Source organism: Polyodon spathula, chromosome 2, assembly GCF_017654505.1.
Source record: "Polyodon spathula isolate WHYD16114869_AA chromosome 2, ASM1765450v1, whole genome shotgun sequence".
Taxonomy (NCBI): Eukaryota; Metazoa; Chordata; class Actinopteri; order Acipenseriformes; family Polyodontidae; genus Polyodon; species Polyodon spathula.
The window spans coordinates 41,335,623-41,351,703 of record NC_054535.1 but is presented as its reverse complement, the minus strand read 5'-3'; the positions used below and the strand labels follow the sequence as shown (position 1 = coordinate 41,351,703).

General features: G+C 37.6%; 1 protein-coding gene across 1 annotated transcript in view; it reads left to right on the top strand.

Moving 5' to 3' along the window:
- Positions 1–16,081, top strand: part of LOC121296502 (FRAS1-related extracellular matrix protein 1-like) — a 54,435-nt gene that overhangs the window by 19,737 nt on the left and 18,617 nt on the right. Inside the window, exons 2-16 of the mRNA XM_041222131.1 lie at positions 2,913–3,409; positions 5,109–5,203; positions 5,586–5,896; positions 6,254–6,450; positions 6,531–6,854; positions 7,089–7,197; positions 7,457–7,588; positions 8,582–8,926; positions 9,145–9,287; positions 11,139–11,335; positions 11,674–11,764; positions 12,376–12,543; positions 12,855–13,063; positions 13,503–13,596; positions 15,747–15,999. Of these exons, the coding sequence (XP_041078065.1) occupies positions 3,176–3,409; positions 5,109–5,203; positions 5,586–5,896; positions 6,254–6,450; positions 6,531–6,854; positions 7,089–7,197; positions 7,457–7,588; positions 8,582–8,926; positions 9,145–9,287; positions 11,139–11,335; positions 11,674–11,764; positions 12,376–12,543; positions 12,855–13,063; positions 13,503–13,596; positions 15,747–15,999 (2,902 nt within the window). The 5' untranslated portion in view covers positions 2,913–3,175. The remainder of the gene's footprint in view (positions 1–2,912; positions 3,410–5,108; positions 5,204–5,585; positions 5,897–6,253; positions 6,451–6,530; positions 6,855–7,088; positions 7,198–7,456; positions 7,589–8,581; positions 8,927–9,144; positions 9,288–11,138; positions 11,336–11,673; positions 11,765–12,375; positions 12,544–12,854; positions 13,064–13,502; positions 13,597–15,746; positions 16,000–16,081) is intronic.

The window sequence follows — 16,081 nt, the reverse complement described above, 5'->3', positions numbered from 1 at the left end:
ATTGAAGGCTATTTTGTTGGTCAGCTTTTTAAGTTTAAAAAATTTCAAAAGGGTACATCATAATAAAAGAAATACAATTTTCCTTAGGATGTTTTAAATTCAGTTGCTTTGAATGCAATCAGTTTGACTTCCCAGAGCAGGTTTATTAAGAGCACTGTGTTTAATATTTTACTTTTTTTTCTATTTTTATTTTTTTTTTTAAATTAACTCCCAGCACCTTCCCCCCCTCCCCCCTCCAAACACTTAACTACTATGACCCACAGCCATTCATAGTGGGAAACATCCATCCATGACCACGATTTAGGGGTGTCTGCCAGGAAACCAGGAATTGTGTAAACAAGCAAGCCAAGGCGTCTTTAAAATGTTGCAGTTATCTGAGGGAGTTCAGAACCCTCCTGGAAAGCTTCAAGTCACCCGTCCCACAGACACTGATAACAAGCAGTTGTGTAAAGCACAAAGGAGGTTCAAAACCAAGCTGTCCAGAAAGACTGGAATTCCAGCTTCCTTTTTATCCAAACTCCCTTCTCTGTCATTTTTGCAAGACTGTTCACACCAGATATTACTGCTCAGTCGCTACCTAGCCTTTCATCACTGTGATCGGTCTATTTGTGTTGTCTGGGAACTGCTCTTGTGTGTGAGTAACTTATTTTATTCTGTTTTACTTCACCTTTAAAAAAAAAAAAAAAAAACATACACATTTACTGTAATCAGTTTACATTGCATATTTATGGTGTCCTGCTAATACTTCACTTTGCCTTATACTAAAAGATACAAAAAAATTGTTTTTTATTCCCTGTGCACTCTGTCTTTAAAATAAGGATAGATGGTTCATTTAACTGAGTACAATCCATTTTTACAAACGGATTGCTGTATTTTGATAATGGTTTTGGAGGAAACTGTCAGTGACACAGTATTCATTCTGCGGTTTTGGCTACCACCTGTGGATGTAAACTATTTGTAATTGCTTTGATATGTTTGTGGATTTAAAAAAAAAAAAAAAAAAAAAAAAAAAAAAAAAACACTCAAAGTGCACTAGATGACCTGACCACATTCAACCTTGACACCAACCAAAAAGGAAAGATCAATGGATGTGAGGCAGTTGTGAGGTCGGTTAATTGACTCTTTAATAAGTAAGTAGGAGTAAAGCTGCAGTAAACCAAACCTTTTTTACAACCATGGGTGTAAAGATTGTAAATCTCTTAAGTGAGGCATGAGATGTATCCTGCCTGCTTTCATCACTCCCGAACCGAATGCAAAAACAATTGTGAATCATCAGAATGACCTGGAACCTTTTTGCTGGCCCTATTAAAAACCAAACACAGGCACATAAGTGGTTATTGGAGACTAGAGGGTAAAATAATTTTATAGCTTTACATTTTTGTCTCTGCAGGGCACACTTTTTCAACAGATTTTAAGCTTAGACTTCTGGTAGTCTACCGACGTAAATAAATATTAATAACTGTGCTGTTCACACTGGTTCTTGGTTGTTTGTTAATTAAAATGTAGAAGCACTGAAAACAATCAAAATCTATCATAGGCTCATGCAGAAAACCTTCTCTCGAAATAACTAGGCTTCGCAAACAGTCTTAGCCAACGTTAATACTTTTAGATGAACATTTGAGGTTCATTAAAATAATTATCTTTAGTATCTTGGATCTCGTCATTTTGATCATGCATTCCTTTGTGTCAGATTAATTTGTTTTATTTTTAATTGTATTAATATAAAACTAGCAAGCAACACTTCAAAACTTTCTATATCTTCTTTTACCTATGTTGTTTCTTCCAAAAAAAAAATTCTTTGAAGTGGGCTGAACCTGTTGCTTGTGACATGTTGCAGGTGTTTTGTAGTTTATTACAGTCTAATTAATCTTTTAACTATCCGTTATTTTAGTCTTCAGTGTTTTGTCCACGTATTGCAATGCTCAGCTATTATCAACCAGTATCTATTACAACAAATATCTATTTCATCAGAAACATTTGCCATTTTTTGGGGGTATGATGTGTTATGTAAACGGCCTTGTGATTAATGTTAAACTCTATGCTACTTCTGTAGATAGTATTGCACCCCTACGGTATGTGCAGTCTATCCAAGTATCTTTTCTCCTGTGGGTTCACAAAGAGTTGCTTTTTTAATATAACTCCATATGAATGTAATTAAAATGCTATGGAGGTAACTTGAGAGGCTGTAGTGGAACCCACAAGGAGACTGCATTAAAGTTTTGTAATGGCTCGTAACAAAAGACAAACAAGCACTGTCTTCTCTGCTACCACCTGTCACATACAATGTATACAGTAAAAAAATAACCTCTTTAGATCAAAAGGTGCTTTATGTCTGTGTACAGGATTCACCTTAGTTCTACAGCATTTGTAGAATGCATGTGTTGTACATTTTAATTTACAGTACAGTACCATGAGGGTACAAGAAAGATGCTCTTGTTTCTTCCGAGAATCTGGCAGTGTTGACTATGAAATGTATATGTTTTGGGGTTGTATAGAAATTTAAAATAAATTGACAACAGGGATTTAATTTTAATTTTATTTTATTGCCGTCAACAAAAAAAAAAGCATTATGTTTGGGTGTGAAATTATTTGTTATTACATACTTTACAGCTTTAAATTCAAATTTGCCTCCCTACATTTGTTCAGTACATAGCTATAAGTTTATTATTATTATTTTTTTGTAGGACTTGATCAGCTATTTAGATGGTATTGTGGATTTGAAAGATGTCTCCTGTTGATGCGTGATGGTGACATCATCGAAATAACTTCTATAATACTCATAATGCCTTAGGGTAGTAAAATCATAAGCTAATTTGTCAATCTGAGTACTGCTAAATCCAGGAAGTAATAAAATGTTTGGGATGATGAAGTAATATATCCAAGAAAGCTGTATTTTACTGTTTCATTTGCAGACTATCTGGTGAATCTCGAAAGCCATTCTCATCAACCAGTAAATCAGAGAGACATATTGCAATAATCAGAAGCACCTCATGAAGATTTCCTTGCTGTGACCTCAGTGAAGAAAGCCCTGTTATTATAAACACATGTCACCACTTCACACGAGCAACAAACACAAGCTCAGCTAGATACAGCCTTAACTGGAAGGGAGCTTGCAGCAAAAGGAGATCTCCCTTTTGCCTTTTCTATACACAAGGAGGCTTGGTGAGATATTGACATGCTGACACTGATTTCCAGCCTTGAGGTGCTGGTATGTCTGCTCTGCACCACACACTCAGCGGAGGGCTCCTTTCTCATAGTCAACAAAGGGCTGAAGGTAATGAAAGGGCATTCAGCCTTCTTGGCAGAGGAAGACCTAAAGTTTGACATCCCCAAAGAGAAGGACGCATGCAAGGTAGAGGTGGTCACCAATGAGCCCATCACCCAACGGGTGGGCAGGCTAACACCACAGGTACGTCTATGGGGCTTCTTATTCTTCTGGTACATTTGTTACTTCAGTTACCTCAAATTTGACCACACATGGACTGAACATTTGTGGCTATTTTAAAGTAATTTCCTGAACTTGTTGTGCACTTCTATTCTTGTGTAGTTTTGAAAGAAAAAACATGTTAAAGCAAACAGTTTTTAAAATTATTTTAAAACCAGATATCCGGTACTACATGAGGTTAAATAAATCTTTTTTGGTGTTGTTGCATTTCCTTGGTCATTTCATCTCATGAGTACAATTGTCTTCATCATTAACCAACCCACTGCTTCCCCTATTGACTGATATACTTTCAGTCTGTAACATACATTGACTCAGAAGACACGGCTGAGGTGAAATTACTTAGAAAATGAAGCTGTAACAGACTTCCTGAGAGAATCTCATAGGAAATGATTTACAGATATCACTATTTAAAAAAAAAAAGAAAATGCATGTTTACTACAACATATACAGTTGCAGACAAAAGTATTGGTTCCCCACATTTAATATAATAATTCAAAAAAACATGTTAAATACTGGCATTTAGTGAACATTATCTACTAATTAATATAACCGAGACCAAAATCACAAAGTTGGTAGTTTTAACAAATAATCTTTATTAAAAAAACAAAAAAACAAAAAAAAAACAAAGGCACTTTAGCAGTTTCAAATATGTGTTCATGACAAAAGTATTGGCCCCCTGCTTTAGAATTTTGTGTGTCTTCCTTTTGCTTTTATTGTGGCTTCAGACATTTGTGATCATTCTTTATCAGTATGTTACATCTTGTTGGGGAAATCTGGGCCCATTCTGTCTTGCATATTTCCTTCAGCTCAAACAGATTTGATCCACAATGCTTGGCTACAACATTTTTCAGATCAGTCCAAAGTATTTCTATTGAGATCTAGTGATTACGAAGGCCATTCCAGAACCATTATCTTTGTTTTCTTCAAGAATTCCAGTTGACTTAGTTGTATGCTGTGGGTCATTGTCCTGTTGGAAAGTAAACTGTCTGCCAATCAGCCTACGAGCAAATGGTGTCATTGCACTTTTTAGAATGTTTTGATACATGGCTGTATTCATTCCATCTTCAATCACTTCAATGCCTCCAGTCCCTGAACTGCTAAAACACCCCCATATCATGATCAAATCACCTCCTTGTTTAACTGTAGGTACACAGTTCCTTTATTGAAGGCTTTCCCTTCAATGTGAAGCAGGTTACTCTTTAATTAGAATTATTTTGATAAGCCACTACCATCACTTGCTTTCTGCTCAATGGTTAAAATGTTACAGCTGGCAGAAACATTTAAATGTCTGTTTTTTTTTTGTTTGTTTTTTGTTTTGTTTTGTTTTGTTTATTGTTTTGAAGTTCTGGGTACAACCTCAAGCCAGTCTACATTTTTGTTAATAAGAAAGCCATTTATTTTATTGTTTTTTCTTCTGTCATGTCTGTAATTATGTCTGAATTATGTCTGTAAGCACAGTTGAAATTTGACTTAACTTTGAACATAGTCTAGTTTGCAAAAGGATACAAACTTCACACACATTAAGGTGCTACATTATTTTTCTCATTTTAGCAACGAAAGCACTGTTTTCATGTATTGTATAGCTAATATTATAGTGAGGTAATGTGATGAAAGGTGAGTTATTCAATAGCGACCTGTAATTATTTATTTTTTTATGTTGCAGGTGTTTGACTGTCATTTTCTCCCACATGAAGTAAACTATGTCCACTACGGCTGTCCAATTCTCGATGAAGACACCATCTTACTTCGGCTTTACAGGTATTTATACCAGAGGGATAAAAAAATACTTTTTGATTTGGGGAGGGCTTAGCTAAATCTTTGGACAGTGAACCAAGGAAGCATCTGGGCTTCAGTACACAACAATCAACTCTAAAAAGATTGTATGCTCTAATAGTTTGTTAATATAGCAAATAATTATCTAAGCAGAAACAATAGAGCATTGTTCAATGCACACATAATAGGATATTAATCAAGTAAGGAGTTATATATTTTAGAATATTGTAGATTCTAGATCTGTTCACAGTTCATAATCTTTCGCTTCACTGACTGGAGACAAGGTCAGTTTAGTATCTGGGTTGCAAGAGTTCTAGTAAAAGGGTTAGATGTATACCTTGTGCTTATACTGTGGACTTGATTTCAGGTTTACTGAGACAGAGACATTCACAGAAATGTTCCACCTGCACGTGAAGCTGATTGAACCTGACTGCAACATCATCACTCTGGGACCCAAGTCCTTGGAGGTGCCAGAGTTCTATGGCATCTCCAACGTTATTGACAAGAACTCGCTGTCCTTCGACTATGACCGGAAGCTGAATTTAGAGTGCACAGTCAGGGTGGCCACTCAGGAGACTCTTCTTCCTGTTCACGGACAGCTGGTCATCGGGGAACCAGAGAGGACAGAGCCACGAGGAGACGTGCCACACAGCTTTGTCCCTATAGCCCAGAGAATAAGTAAGTGCTTGGACTTTATGTAACGACAACTGAATTTAATAATAATATTTTACCGTTTACAGTTTACCGTTTACAGTATGAAAGTATAGTATACTGGGGAAAATGGTCAAGACATTGTGTTTTTTTCAAATAAACTCTTAATAATAATGACTGTTTCCTGTTTCTTTTTTGTGACCCAAGGCCAAACCAAAATAAAAACTCTACGAACATCCTCAGACCCTGATTTGTACTTCTGTAAGAAAAATCATCATATGCTGTAAAAATCTGGGGAACTGAACAGCAAAGATTGAAATACCTGAGGCTGGAAAAAAAAAAAAAACAACTCCCTGCTAAACCATGTACCCCTGCATTCCACAGTGAATAGGGCAGGAGTGAAGTGTAAAGATGAGATCTGCCGGCAGGGACTGAAACTGGTTCAGACCACCAAAGTGAACTGTGACAACTTCCTACTGATGGGCCTGAGGTACCAGCACCTGGATCCACCCTCACCTGATATTGACTATATTGCTATAAGGCTGGACCTCACTGACACCAGAAGCAGAAATATTCACAAGGTAATCTTATCTTTCTAGTTTTGTATTGTCTCCTGATTTTCTGGTGAATGTTTTTCCAATTTTTGTTCTCTTATTTCCAGTCCGAGCATGCTTGGATCCCAGTCCGCATCAAGAACGCAATCCCAAACCAGTCTCCCAAACCGGCCTTCATGTCCATGTTCATCCTGGAGGTGGATCAGTTCATTCTCACCCCTTTGTCTACAGGCGCACTAGACGCTGAAGACAGCGAGACCCCCAAGTCTTTGCTCATCTTCAACATCACCAGGCCTCCACCTCAGGGCTACATCACCCACTTGTCTGACCACACAAAACCAATCTCATCCTTCACCTGGAACGACCTCAATGAGATGCTGATAGCCTACCAGCCCCCAAACAACAGTCACACAGAGCGGAGGAACTATGAGGTAGCAAATAAACAGTGCTGATCTTTTAGGAAAGTTTATTGATGCTAAGATGATGCAATAGATTTCATACAGAGCCAGGTATAAACATAAATAGCAGTCTTGAGGGATATGAGGGATGATGAGAACTACAAAATTATATTACCTTTCAAAGTAGTCATCCAAACCAGGTTGGGCTTACTTCATTTATTTCCCAGTATTCAGAAACACAAAACTATTGTGTTATCTTATAAACAGATGGAGTTTGAGGTCCATGATTTCTTCTTCGAGAGAAGCTCACCGATTATGGTGCATATCTCAATCAGAACAGCAGACACCAATGCTCCCAGAGTTTCTTGGAACATGGGTGAGTTTTTACTGCTCCTTTCCTGAAGCGTTTTATTTATTTATTTATTTTTTTACTGCTTTTCTGTAAACTCACTGCCTCAAGACCAATGGCATTTCAAGATTGTCCAAGTCAGCATGGTTCAAGCCCAAATCAAAGTCCAGGATGAGGCTGCTCAATTTGCACTGTAAAATATAGAGCACCATGGACCTTGAATTTGATTGACCTTATTTAACCTGACATCTCTCTTGTGTATCTGTCTTTTTTTTATTCCCTGAAGGTCTTGCTCTCTTAGAAGGACAGTCCCGCCCAATCACCTGGGACCAGTTTCAGATTGTAGACAACGATAACATAAAAGTGGTTCGTCTGATCACTGTGGATGGGCTACAGCATGGCAGGCTTACTGTAAGAGGTAACATTTTAACATTCACTTATATATACAGTGCTTATATACAGTACTTTTGTATAAAATGTAATGTAAGCAGAGATCACAGTGTAATTAACAATTACCTGTTAATTTACAACTAATCTTAGAATGTACTGCTTTGAAGTATTTAAAGCCCCTTTCACACTGGCATGCTCTACCTGGGTCGGAACCTACCCAGGTCAGAACCCAGTGTCATGCGGATTGGCTACGCAATTTCACACTGCTTTTGATAAAGGAGCTTGTTACAGACGCTTCCATCCAAGCTTCTCTGGATTGATCCTTCTACCCAAATATTGATTAGAGCAAGTGTTTCTTCATCTCTGCTGAAATCTGGCTCATGGTGTGTCTCAAGCAACAAAAATATGCCTAAACAGAGTAAATAAAAACGTTCCTTGCGGAAGTGAAACCTTCACGCAGGCATGGCTGTTTGTTATTTCGTCGCCTTAATAACGGCCGTTATGTTTCAAGCATGTTGACCCACATCCTGAGGTTCAAGACCAAGTCAAACAGCAGTTAGTTTGAAAGGGGCTTTAGATACAGAAACCATTTACATTAAGGCTAGAGGAAAGACATGGGTAGCAAATCGTGACACAAACATTTAGTCATCTTAAATACATTTCACCTATTTCAATTGTCAAATTGTGTCTGTGGCATAACTGTCTATGGAAAGCAAAGTCACTTAATTTACAAGTATTGATTTGCAAGTATGTTGCACATAAAATATAATGACAGTGCCAGTAGTGAAGAAATAACCAAGTCATTGGGGAAATCATAACTATGTCAGAACTCTATACATACTTTGTAGTATCTTTCTTCCTTTTAATTATCACGTCTTTTTGCTCCACTTTTGCTTGGCAGGTGATTATGTATTTGATCGCAGTTCTGCTTGTACAGCTGTTTGCATGAAGTGGAATATTTTGAATAAACGTATGCCTGTTGTTTCTGAGAAAATATTTCTTACTGGTTGCTTATTTGTAGGGGGAAAAGGTTTTGTGTTCACCGTGAGCGACATCAAAGCTGGGGTTGTGCGTTACCACCACGACGACAGTGACACCACTAAAGACTTTGTAGTCTTCAGGATATTCGATGGGCGTCATAGCACACGCCACAAGTTCCCCATCAACATCCTGCCAAAGGACGACAGTCCACCCTTCCTCATCACCAATGTGATGCTGGAGCTGTGTGAAGGCCAGACCGCCCTCATTCAGAGCTCCATGCTGCAGGCCTCTGACATGGACTCCAGTGATGACTACATTGTCTTCAACATCACCCGCCCGCCACAGGCCGGGGAGATCCTGAAGAAACCAGGCCCTGATGTCATAGGCAAGAATCAGAGGACTGGTTTTTATTATTATTCTTGCATGGACATTCTTTAGCACAAGTTATTGAGTGTGTCATAATCTGGGATTATATGGAGGCTGATATAAAAACAACAAGGGAAATGCAATAAATCTCCTTAAGTGATAGTTGAAGCTAAGTTCAGGCTCAGTCCTAATTGCGATCTACTGTTGAACTGACTTTCCTTTTTATTTTTGTATCAGGTTATCCTGTAGGTCGGTTCCTTCAGAGAGATCTGTTCAATGCCATTGTGCATTATCGGCATCTGGGAAATGAAGTGTTTGAAGATTCCTTTGAGTTTATTCTCTCAGACAGCCATGACCCACCCAATCTATCAGAACCACAGGTACACAGATGGCACTAAAACAGTGTTTTTATTACAGCTGTGGATTTTGCATCACACAAAGCACGGTCACAGACAAAACTGAAGCAAACAAATACAATAAAAAAAGTTAATTACTAAGATATAAATTGCTGAATATAAAGTAACAGCAAAAGACTGGACATGGTTGTCAGCTCCCAAAGAGAGCACCTTGACCATTGCACAAAAGAACCAGGCTTGTTTCCACAAGCAGTTATAAAGCTTATAACCTTGTTATAGCTACAGGGGTGCAAATGGCACTGCATTATACAAAATTATCCATTACATGAAGTCCTCAAAGCAGTCCTCCAAGTTTTTCCATACTGTTTTAAGCAACACATCCCTGATGTTAATTCAATATAGAAGTACTTGTATATAACAAAATAGTTCCTTACATGTTCTCTATCATGCGCATCCATTCATTATTTAGCTCTCAAATGTGCAGTTATGAAATAATTTTTTAATGTATTTTCGTTTTAAAACTGAAGTTATATGCAGTGGTTCACATAACTGGTATGCATGTATGCATGCACACCAATAAAAAATACATTTTAAGAAGCAAATTTTTAACAGGAAAGCATTTTTCATATAGGCAGCAATGGTGCTCATGCTTGCAAGGTCAAGCATATTATCTGGCTGTGACCCATACCTGCCTCACCTCCCAATTTTCTGTTGAGTCTCTGGAATCTGCCAATGGTCGCTGGTAACTGCTTATTTTCGCTGACCATAATTAAATACAGTCCTCATATTTCACTTAAGGCCGGAAGGTTCCAATTCATTAAAAAGTCCATCATAGCTAGTGCTCATAGGCTGCCATTTTAGAGCCATTACATTTAAATGTGAGTTTAAAAAAATAAATTTCCTTAAGCAATTTACTTAAAATAATATTTTTTCTCTCAATTATATAGTTCTATAAATACCGTTGTGATGTCAAGCTAACGCATGTTCAGCACCACTAATAAAGTGAATAAGTGTTTTGTTTTTTGCTTTTGAATCCCCAGGGCTAGAATTTGGTAGTAGGCTATTGAAATAAACAAAGAATACGTGATGATTTGTTAACAATTATAATATCCAGCAATCCGGACTCCTACTTAACATTCATAAAGTATTGTTGTTGTCTCTGACCATTCAGTGATGCTTGCAAGAGTGGGTTTCTACATTTCAGCATTTAACAAAATTCTCTCTCTCTCTGTCTCTCTCTCTCTCTCTCTCTCTCTCTCTCTCTCTCTCTCTCTCTCTCTCTCTCTCTCTCTCTATATATATATATATATATATATATATATATATATATATATATATATATATATATACACACACACACACACACACACACACACACATACATTAGTAATAGACTTCCTGGATGGCATTGCTTGCTAACAGAGGTCTTGAATACTAGAGATCCTGTTTTAAAATGAAAATACATGTTTGATAAACATGTGTTTCTTTAAAAACTGCACATTGAGACCCATGTAGCTGATGTAAGGGCAAAATTGGTCCGATTTGTGGAATTATTTTGTCAGCTACAACTACTTGTAATAATAGCAAAAGCAGACTGTTAATTTACAACAACTGACACCCCCACTCTAATACCCAATGTAATGGCCCCTATAGCAACCCATTCTCATAGCTCCAAACAGAAGCATTATGTGTTACTGCCTGTGCCATGCCTTAAGTGGAAAAAAAAATGAAGAGAGAGAGAGAGAGAGAGAGAGAGAGAGAGAGAGAGAGAGAGAGAGAGAGAGAGAGAGAGAGAGAGAGAGAATATATATAAAACCTCACGCAACTCAAATAGCTTAGGGTTGTTTTTTTTATTAGTTTTTTTTTTTTCTCCAGGTCGTCCTAGTGCACATAACTCCTGTAGATGACCAGCTGCCTAAAGAAGCACCTGGGGTTGTTCGGTATCTGGTTGTCAAGGAGACAGAGGTTGTGCACCTGACCAAGAAGCAGCTGCACTTCACAGACGTAGAATCACCTGACAGAGAGCTCACCTACACCATCACCACCCCTCCATTCTTTACCTCTGTTTATGGGTGGGTCTTTTACCAGTTTAGCAAAATAAGAAAAGTGTGTTTGGTTACTGGGCATAAAATGGGCATACTTATCTAAAACACTGCTTACATCTTTGGGAGTACAGGTACAAACCTGTCACACAAGTCCTAAGGGAGTCCTTACTGAATTTCCACTTTTCCTAAATATTACACAATTATAATGATGGAAATACAAATGTGTACAAATGATCATGAATGGCATAATGAAAATTGAAGGTTGCAGCTCAAATATGTCCTTAAAATATTATCTTTTATACTTTAATCAAATTGAGTTTAACTTTTACAATTATGGTTATATTTCAAGATGTTGTGTTCTGCAGGAGACCTGATGCTGGGAAACTGTTCCTGGTCGACAGCATCCCTAAATTTACAAAAGATCCGGCTGCTCCCATGCTGAGGTCGTTCACACAGGTGGGTGCTTTTGGGTTTCAGTTCCAGTTTAACAGAAAAAAGCCCCAGAATTACTCAGTGAGAACAAACAACTTACAGGGCTAGATTCTCAAAAGTCTTTACCCCAAATCATTATTAGCACTTTTTTTTCAGAATGGAAAAATGCACCCAATAATTTTACAGGAAACAACTCAGATATTTCAGTTTGGGGCATGTTGGTCATCTTACATTTTTTATCAATTGTATTTGAATTATAAGTGGAGTTTTTTTCTTCCTGAATAGTACTAATGGTGATTTGATAGTAAATGACTGAGAATTTGGCCCATGCTGGATTGAAACCTGTCTCTAAACATGCATGTTTTTTTTTTACTTAGCTATACTTGTGTGTGAATACATACATTGTGATGTAGAACATTAAATAAGGGGAGTAAATAAAAATAATCTTTGACATCCATGACAAAATACTTAATTGTGAGAACTTCAGTAATACTGAAGCAAACTGTTTCGACAACATTGTCACCTCAGTTCAGGTTTTTTCAGATACTTTTGACCAATAACCCTCTCATTGAAGCTTTTAAACTCTCTTTTAACTCTTATACCTGTGTATGGTGTGCTTTATTTTTTGTTTCCAGCATGCTGTGAACTACATGAAGGTGGCCTACATGCCTCCAATCCAAGACATAGGACCAGACCCTCAGAACATACAGTTTGTGTTCTCTGTCACTAGCCAACATGGCGGCACAATAATTGACATCTGCTTCAACATTACAGTCCTGCCAGTGGATAACCAGCCACCTGAGGTACGCCATTCTAGGTCACAAACTATATCATTAGCTCTTTACCAGGGTTTGCTGGCAAATCCAGAAACAACTACGGATTACTGTGGAACTGGGGACAGGAATTGTACATTTACAACGTATTTCTCTAGCTTTTTTATTGTTAAAAAGATTTTTAAAAGAGGTTCACAGCAACAGGTTACAACTATGATCCAATGAGGTTATTTGTAAGCACTCTTTTTTTGTTATATTCCTTTTTGGAAAAAACATTTTGTACTGATAACAAAGTTTATTGTAGATATGTCTTACCCCAAACCTGGGGTTTGTCTTCTCAGGTGTTCACCAACCAGCTGAAGGTGGAGGAAGGAGGGGTATGTCTAGTGTCTGTGGACCAGCTGCTGGTGACGGACTGGGACACCAGAGAGGAGATGATATGGGTTCGACTGGAGAGAAAACCCCATCATGGTGAGGTGGAGCTGGATGGCTTCCCCATCAAGGAGGAGGGAACCTTCACCTTGCAGGACATCAAAAACCAAAAAGTTAGGTCAGACATTTAAACTTATTTCAGACTACTCTTCCTTTCTATGTATATTTTGTACAGCTTATAAGATGTCTTGTTTAGTGAAATGGGCATGTTTTTTACATCAAATATATTCATGGCCAATGGAAGGGTAGGCCAATGCATAAGACACATTGAAATATGATTATACTAGTGTTCCTACTGCACTCGGTACAGATAAGATGTTCAGAAATACACTAAAAAACTGTTAGTACTCAAGTTTTCTTAGAAAAGACATTGGTAGCCCTTGACATGTGTCATGTGTGCAAAGAACAGTCCTTACGAAATGGATGGGCTAATAATGTAATTGTTGGCATACTGTAACTATTAGTTGTTAAGGTCTATATTTACACCCCAAAGGACCAGACGAAGGTTAAAAGGCAAGGTTGTCAATATTTTATAAGGTTTGGTTTTTCTCTCACAGATATCGCCATGACAGCTCTGAGACGCTTCAGGATGACATTCTCTTTATTGCTTCAGATGGCATCAATTCTGCAGATTTTGTTCTGCAAGTCAAGGTCAGTTCAAGGCTTGTGTTGCTTAATCCCTGCTAACTACTGAATGATCCATCCCATTTTGTATAAATTATGCGAGGAACGCCATTAATTGCATATTATTTTTTAAACACTCTAAAAGATGAATAATAAAACAACTGTTAGAATTGAACATGACCTGGATAGAGTTCTTTAGTTATTTAAATAATGTTTTTTAACATCTGCTTTTTGGATTACGAAAGATCTTAACTGGGTGTACCTTTTCCCATTGCCTTTTAATTATAAGTTTAAAAGTTTATTATTACACAGTTATAATCATAGTGCAACTTAAAACGTGTTCCGATAAAGACACTTGGATAAATGTTTGTTCATTTCAAATTACTGTAGTTTTACTATAGAATCTATGCTTGAGTTGAGCAGTGAGCAAACAACAGAAGAACCTCAAAGTTTCAAACCCCACAATTACGAGCTGTCAACCAAACACCTTTTGAAACCAGAAACAGGCACCCTGGCAACTGTAAAATCTGTGAAGGTCAGATGGACGATATGAATTTTATCAGTTAAACAATACTCTCCTGTCTTTATATTGTTTGTTTTTTTTCTTATTACTGTTACTCATTTTAAAAATTAAGCTATTATGTCTTGAGATAAGCATATGTCCTGTCTTTCACTGTGCTGTAATGGTAAGATGCATCTTATTTATATAGTAAGGAAAAAAGAAAAAAGCTATGTTTCATATTTTATTTGAACTCCTAAGTCACATTTATTTTAATATTGTATGTCACTTAAACTAGAATATTTAAGAACATGAGAAAGTTTACAAACGAGAGAAGGCCATTCGGCCCATCTTGTTCGTTTGGTTGTTAACAGCTTATTGATCCCAGAATCTCATCAGGCAGCTTTTTGAAGGATCCCAGGGTGTCAGCTTCAACAACATTGCAGTGGAGCTGGTTCCAGACCCTTGCAATTCTCTGTGTAAAAAAGTGCCTCCTATTTTCTGTTCTGAATGCCCTTTTATCTAATCTCCATTTGTGACCCCTGGTCCTTGTTTCTTTTTTCAGATTGAAAATGTCCCTACGGTCGATACCTGTCAATACCTTTTAGAATTTGGAATGCTTGAATCAGGTCGCTGCATAGTCTTCTTTGTTCAAGACTGAATAGATTCAAATATTTAAGCCTGTCTGCATATGACATGTCTTTTAAACCCGGAATAATTCTGGTCACTCTTCTTTGCACCCTTTCTAGAGCAGCAATATTCTTTTTGTAGCAAGGTGACCAGAACTGAACACAATATTCTAGATGAGGTCTTACTAATGCATTATAAAGTTTTAACATTACTTCCCTTGATTTAAATTCAACACTTTTCACTATATATCTGAGCATCTTGTTGGCCTTTTTTTATAGCTTCCCGACCCCACATTGTCTAGATGAAGACATTTCTGAGTCAACATAAACTCATCCTTACTATACCAGAATCTAAATCATTAATTTAGATTAGGAATAGCAGAGGACCTAATACTGATCCCTTTGGTACTCAACTGGTTACTCACTACATTTGAAGGTTTCTCCTCAACATGTTAACCACTCCCTAATCCATGTGCATGCATTTTCTTGAATCCCTACTGCGTTCAGTTTGAGAATTAATCTTTTATGCAGGACTTTATCAAAAGCTTTCTGGAAATCTAAATAAACCATGTCATGTGCTTTGCAGTTATCCATTGTCGATGTTGTATCCTCAAAAAAATCAAGCAGGTTAGTTAGACACAATGTCCATTTCCTAAAACCATGCTGACTGTCTCCCAGGATACTGTTACCAGACAGCTAATTTTCCATTTTGGATCTTATTACAGTTTCCATAAGTTTAGATATAACAGAAGTGAGGCTTGTTGGTCTGTAGTTACCTGGTTCAGTTTTGTCTCCATTTTGTCGGATCGGTATTACGTTTGCAATTCTCCAGTCTGTCGGTACAACCCCTGTGTTAAGAGACTGCTGCATGATCTTGGTTAGCGGTTTGTAAATAACTCCTTTCATTTCTTTGAATACTATTGGGAGGATCTCATCCGGCCCAGGGGTTTTACGATAAATAAATTGGCATTTTCAACACAGCTTAATAGGAGGTGGAAAAGTGGGAAATCCAGCTCAGCATCTCTATATAATGTTCATGTTATTTGTAGGTGTTGCCGATTAATGATGAAGCACCGGTGTTAAAACCAGGCCTTAATCCCATGTTGCATTGCGCAGAGGGCCAGGAAGTGATTATCACTTCCGAATACATCTACTCCACCGACAGTGACAGTGATGACCAGAAGCTCACGTACATGATTGCACGTCAGCCATACCATGGAGTAGTCCTGAAGAATGGTAACATTGTGGATCGATTCATCCAGGCTGATATTATTGCTGGGACTGTCACATTCAGACATACAGGTAGGAGCATATAGGCAAGTACCAGGATTGAAACTGTTGCTTGGCACATGAAGCTTCAATTTTTCAGTTGCTTAACATTAAA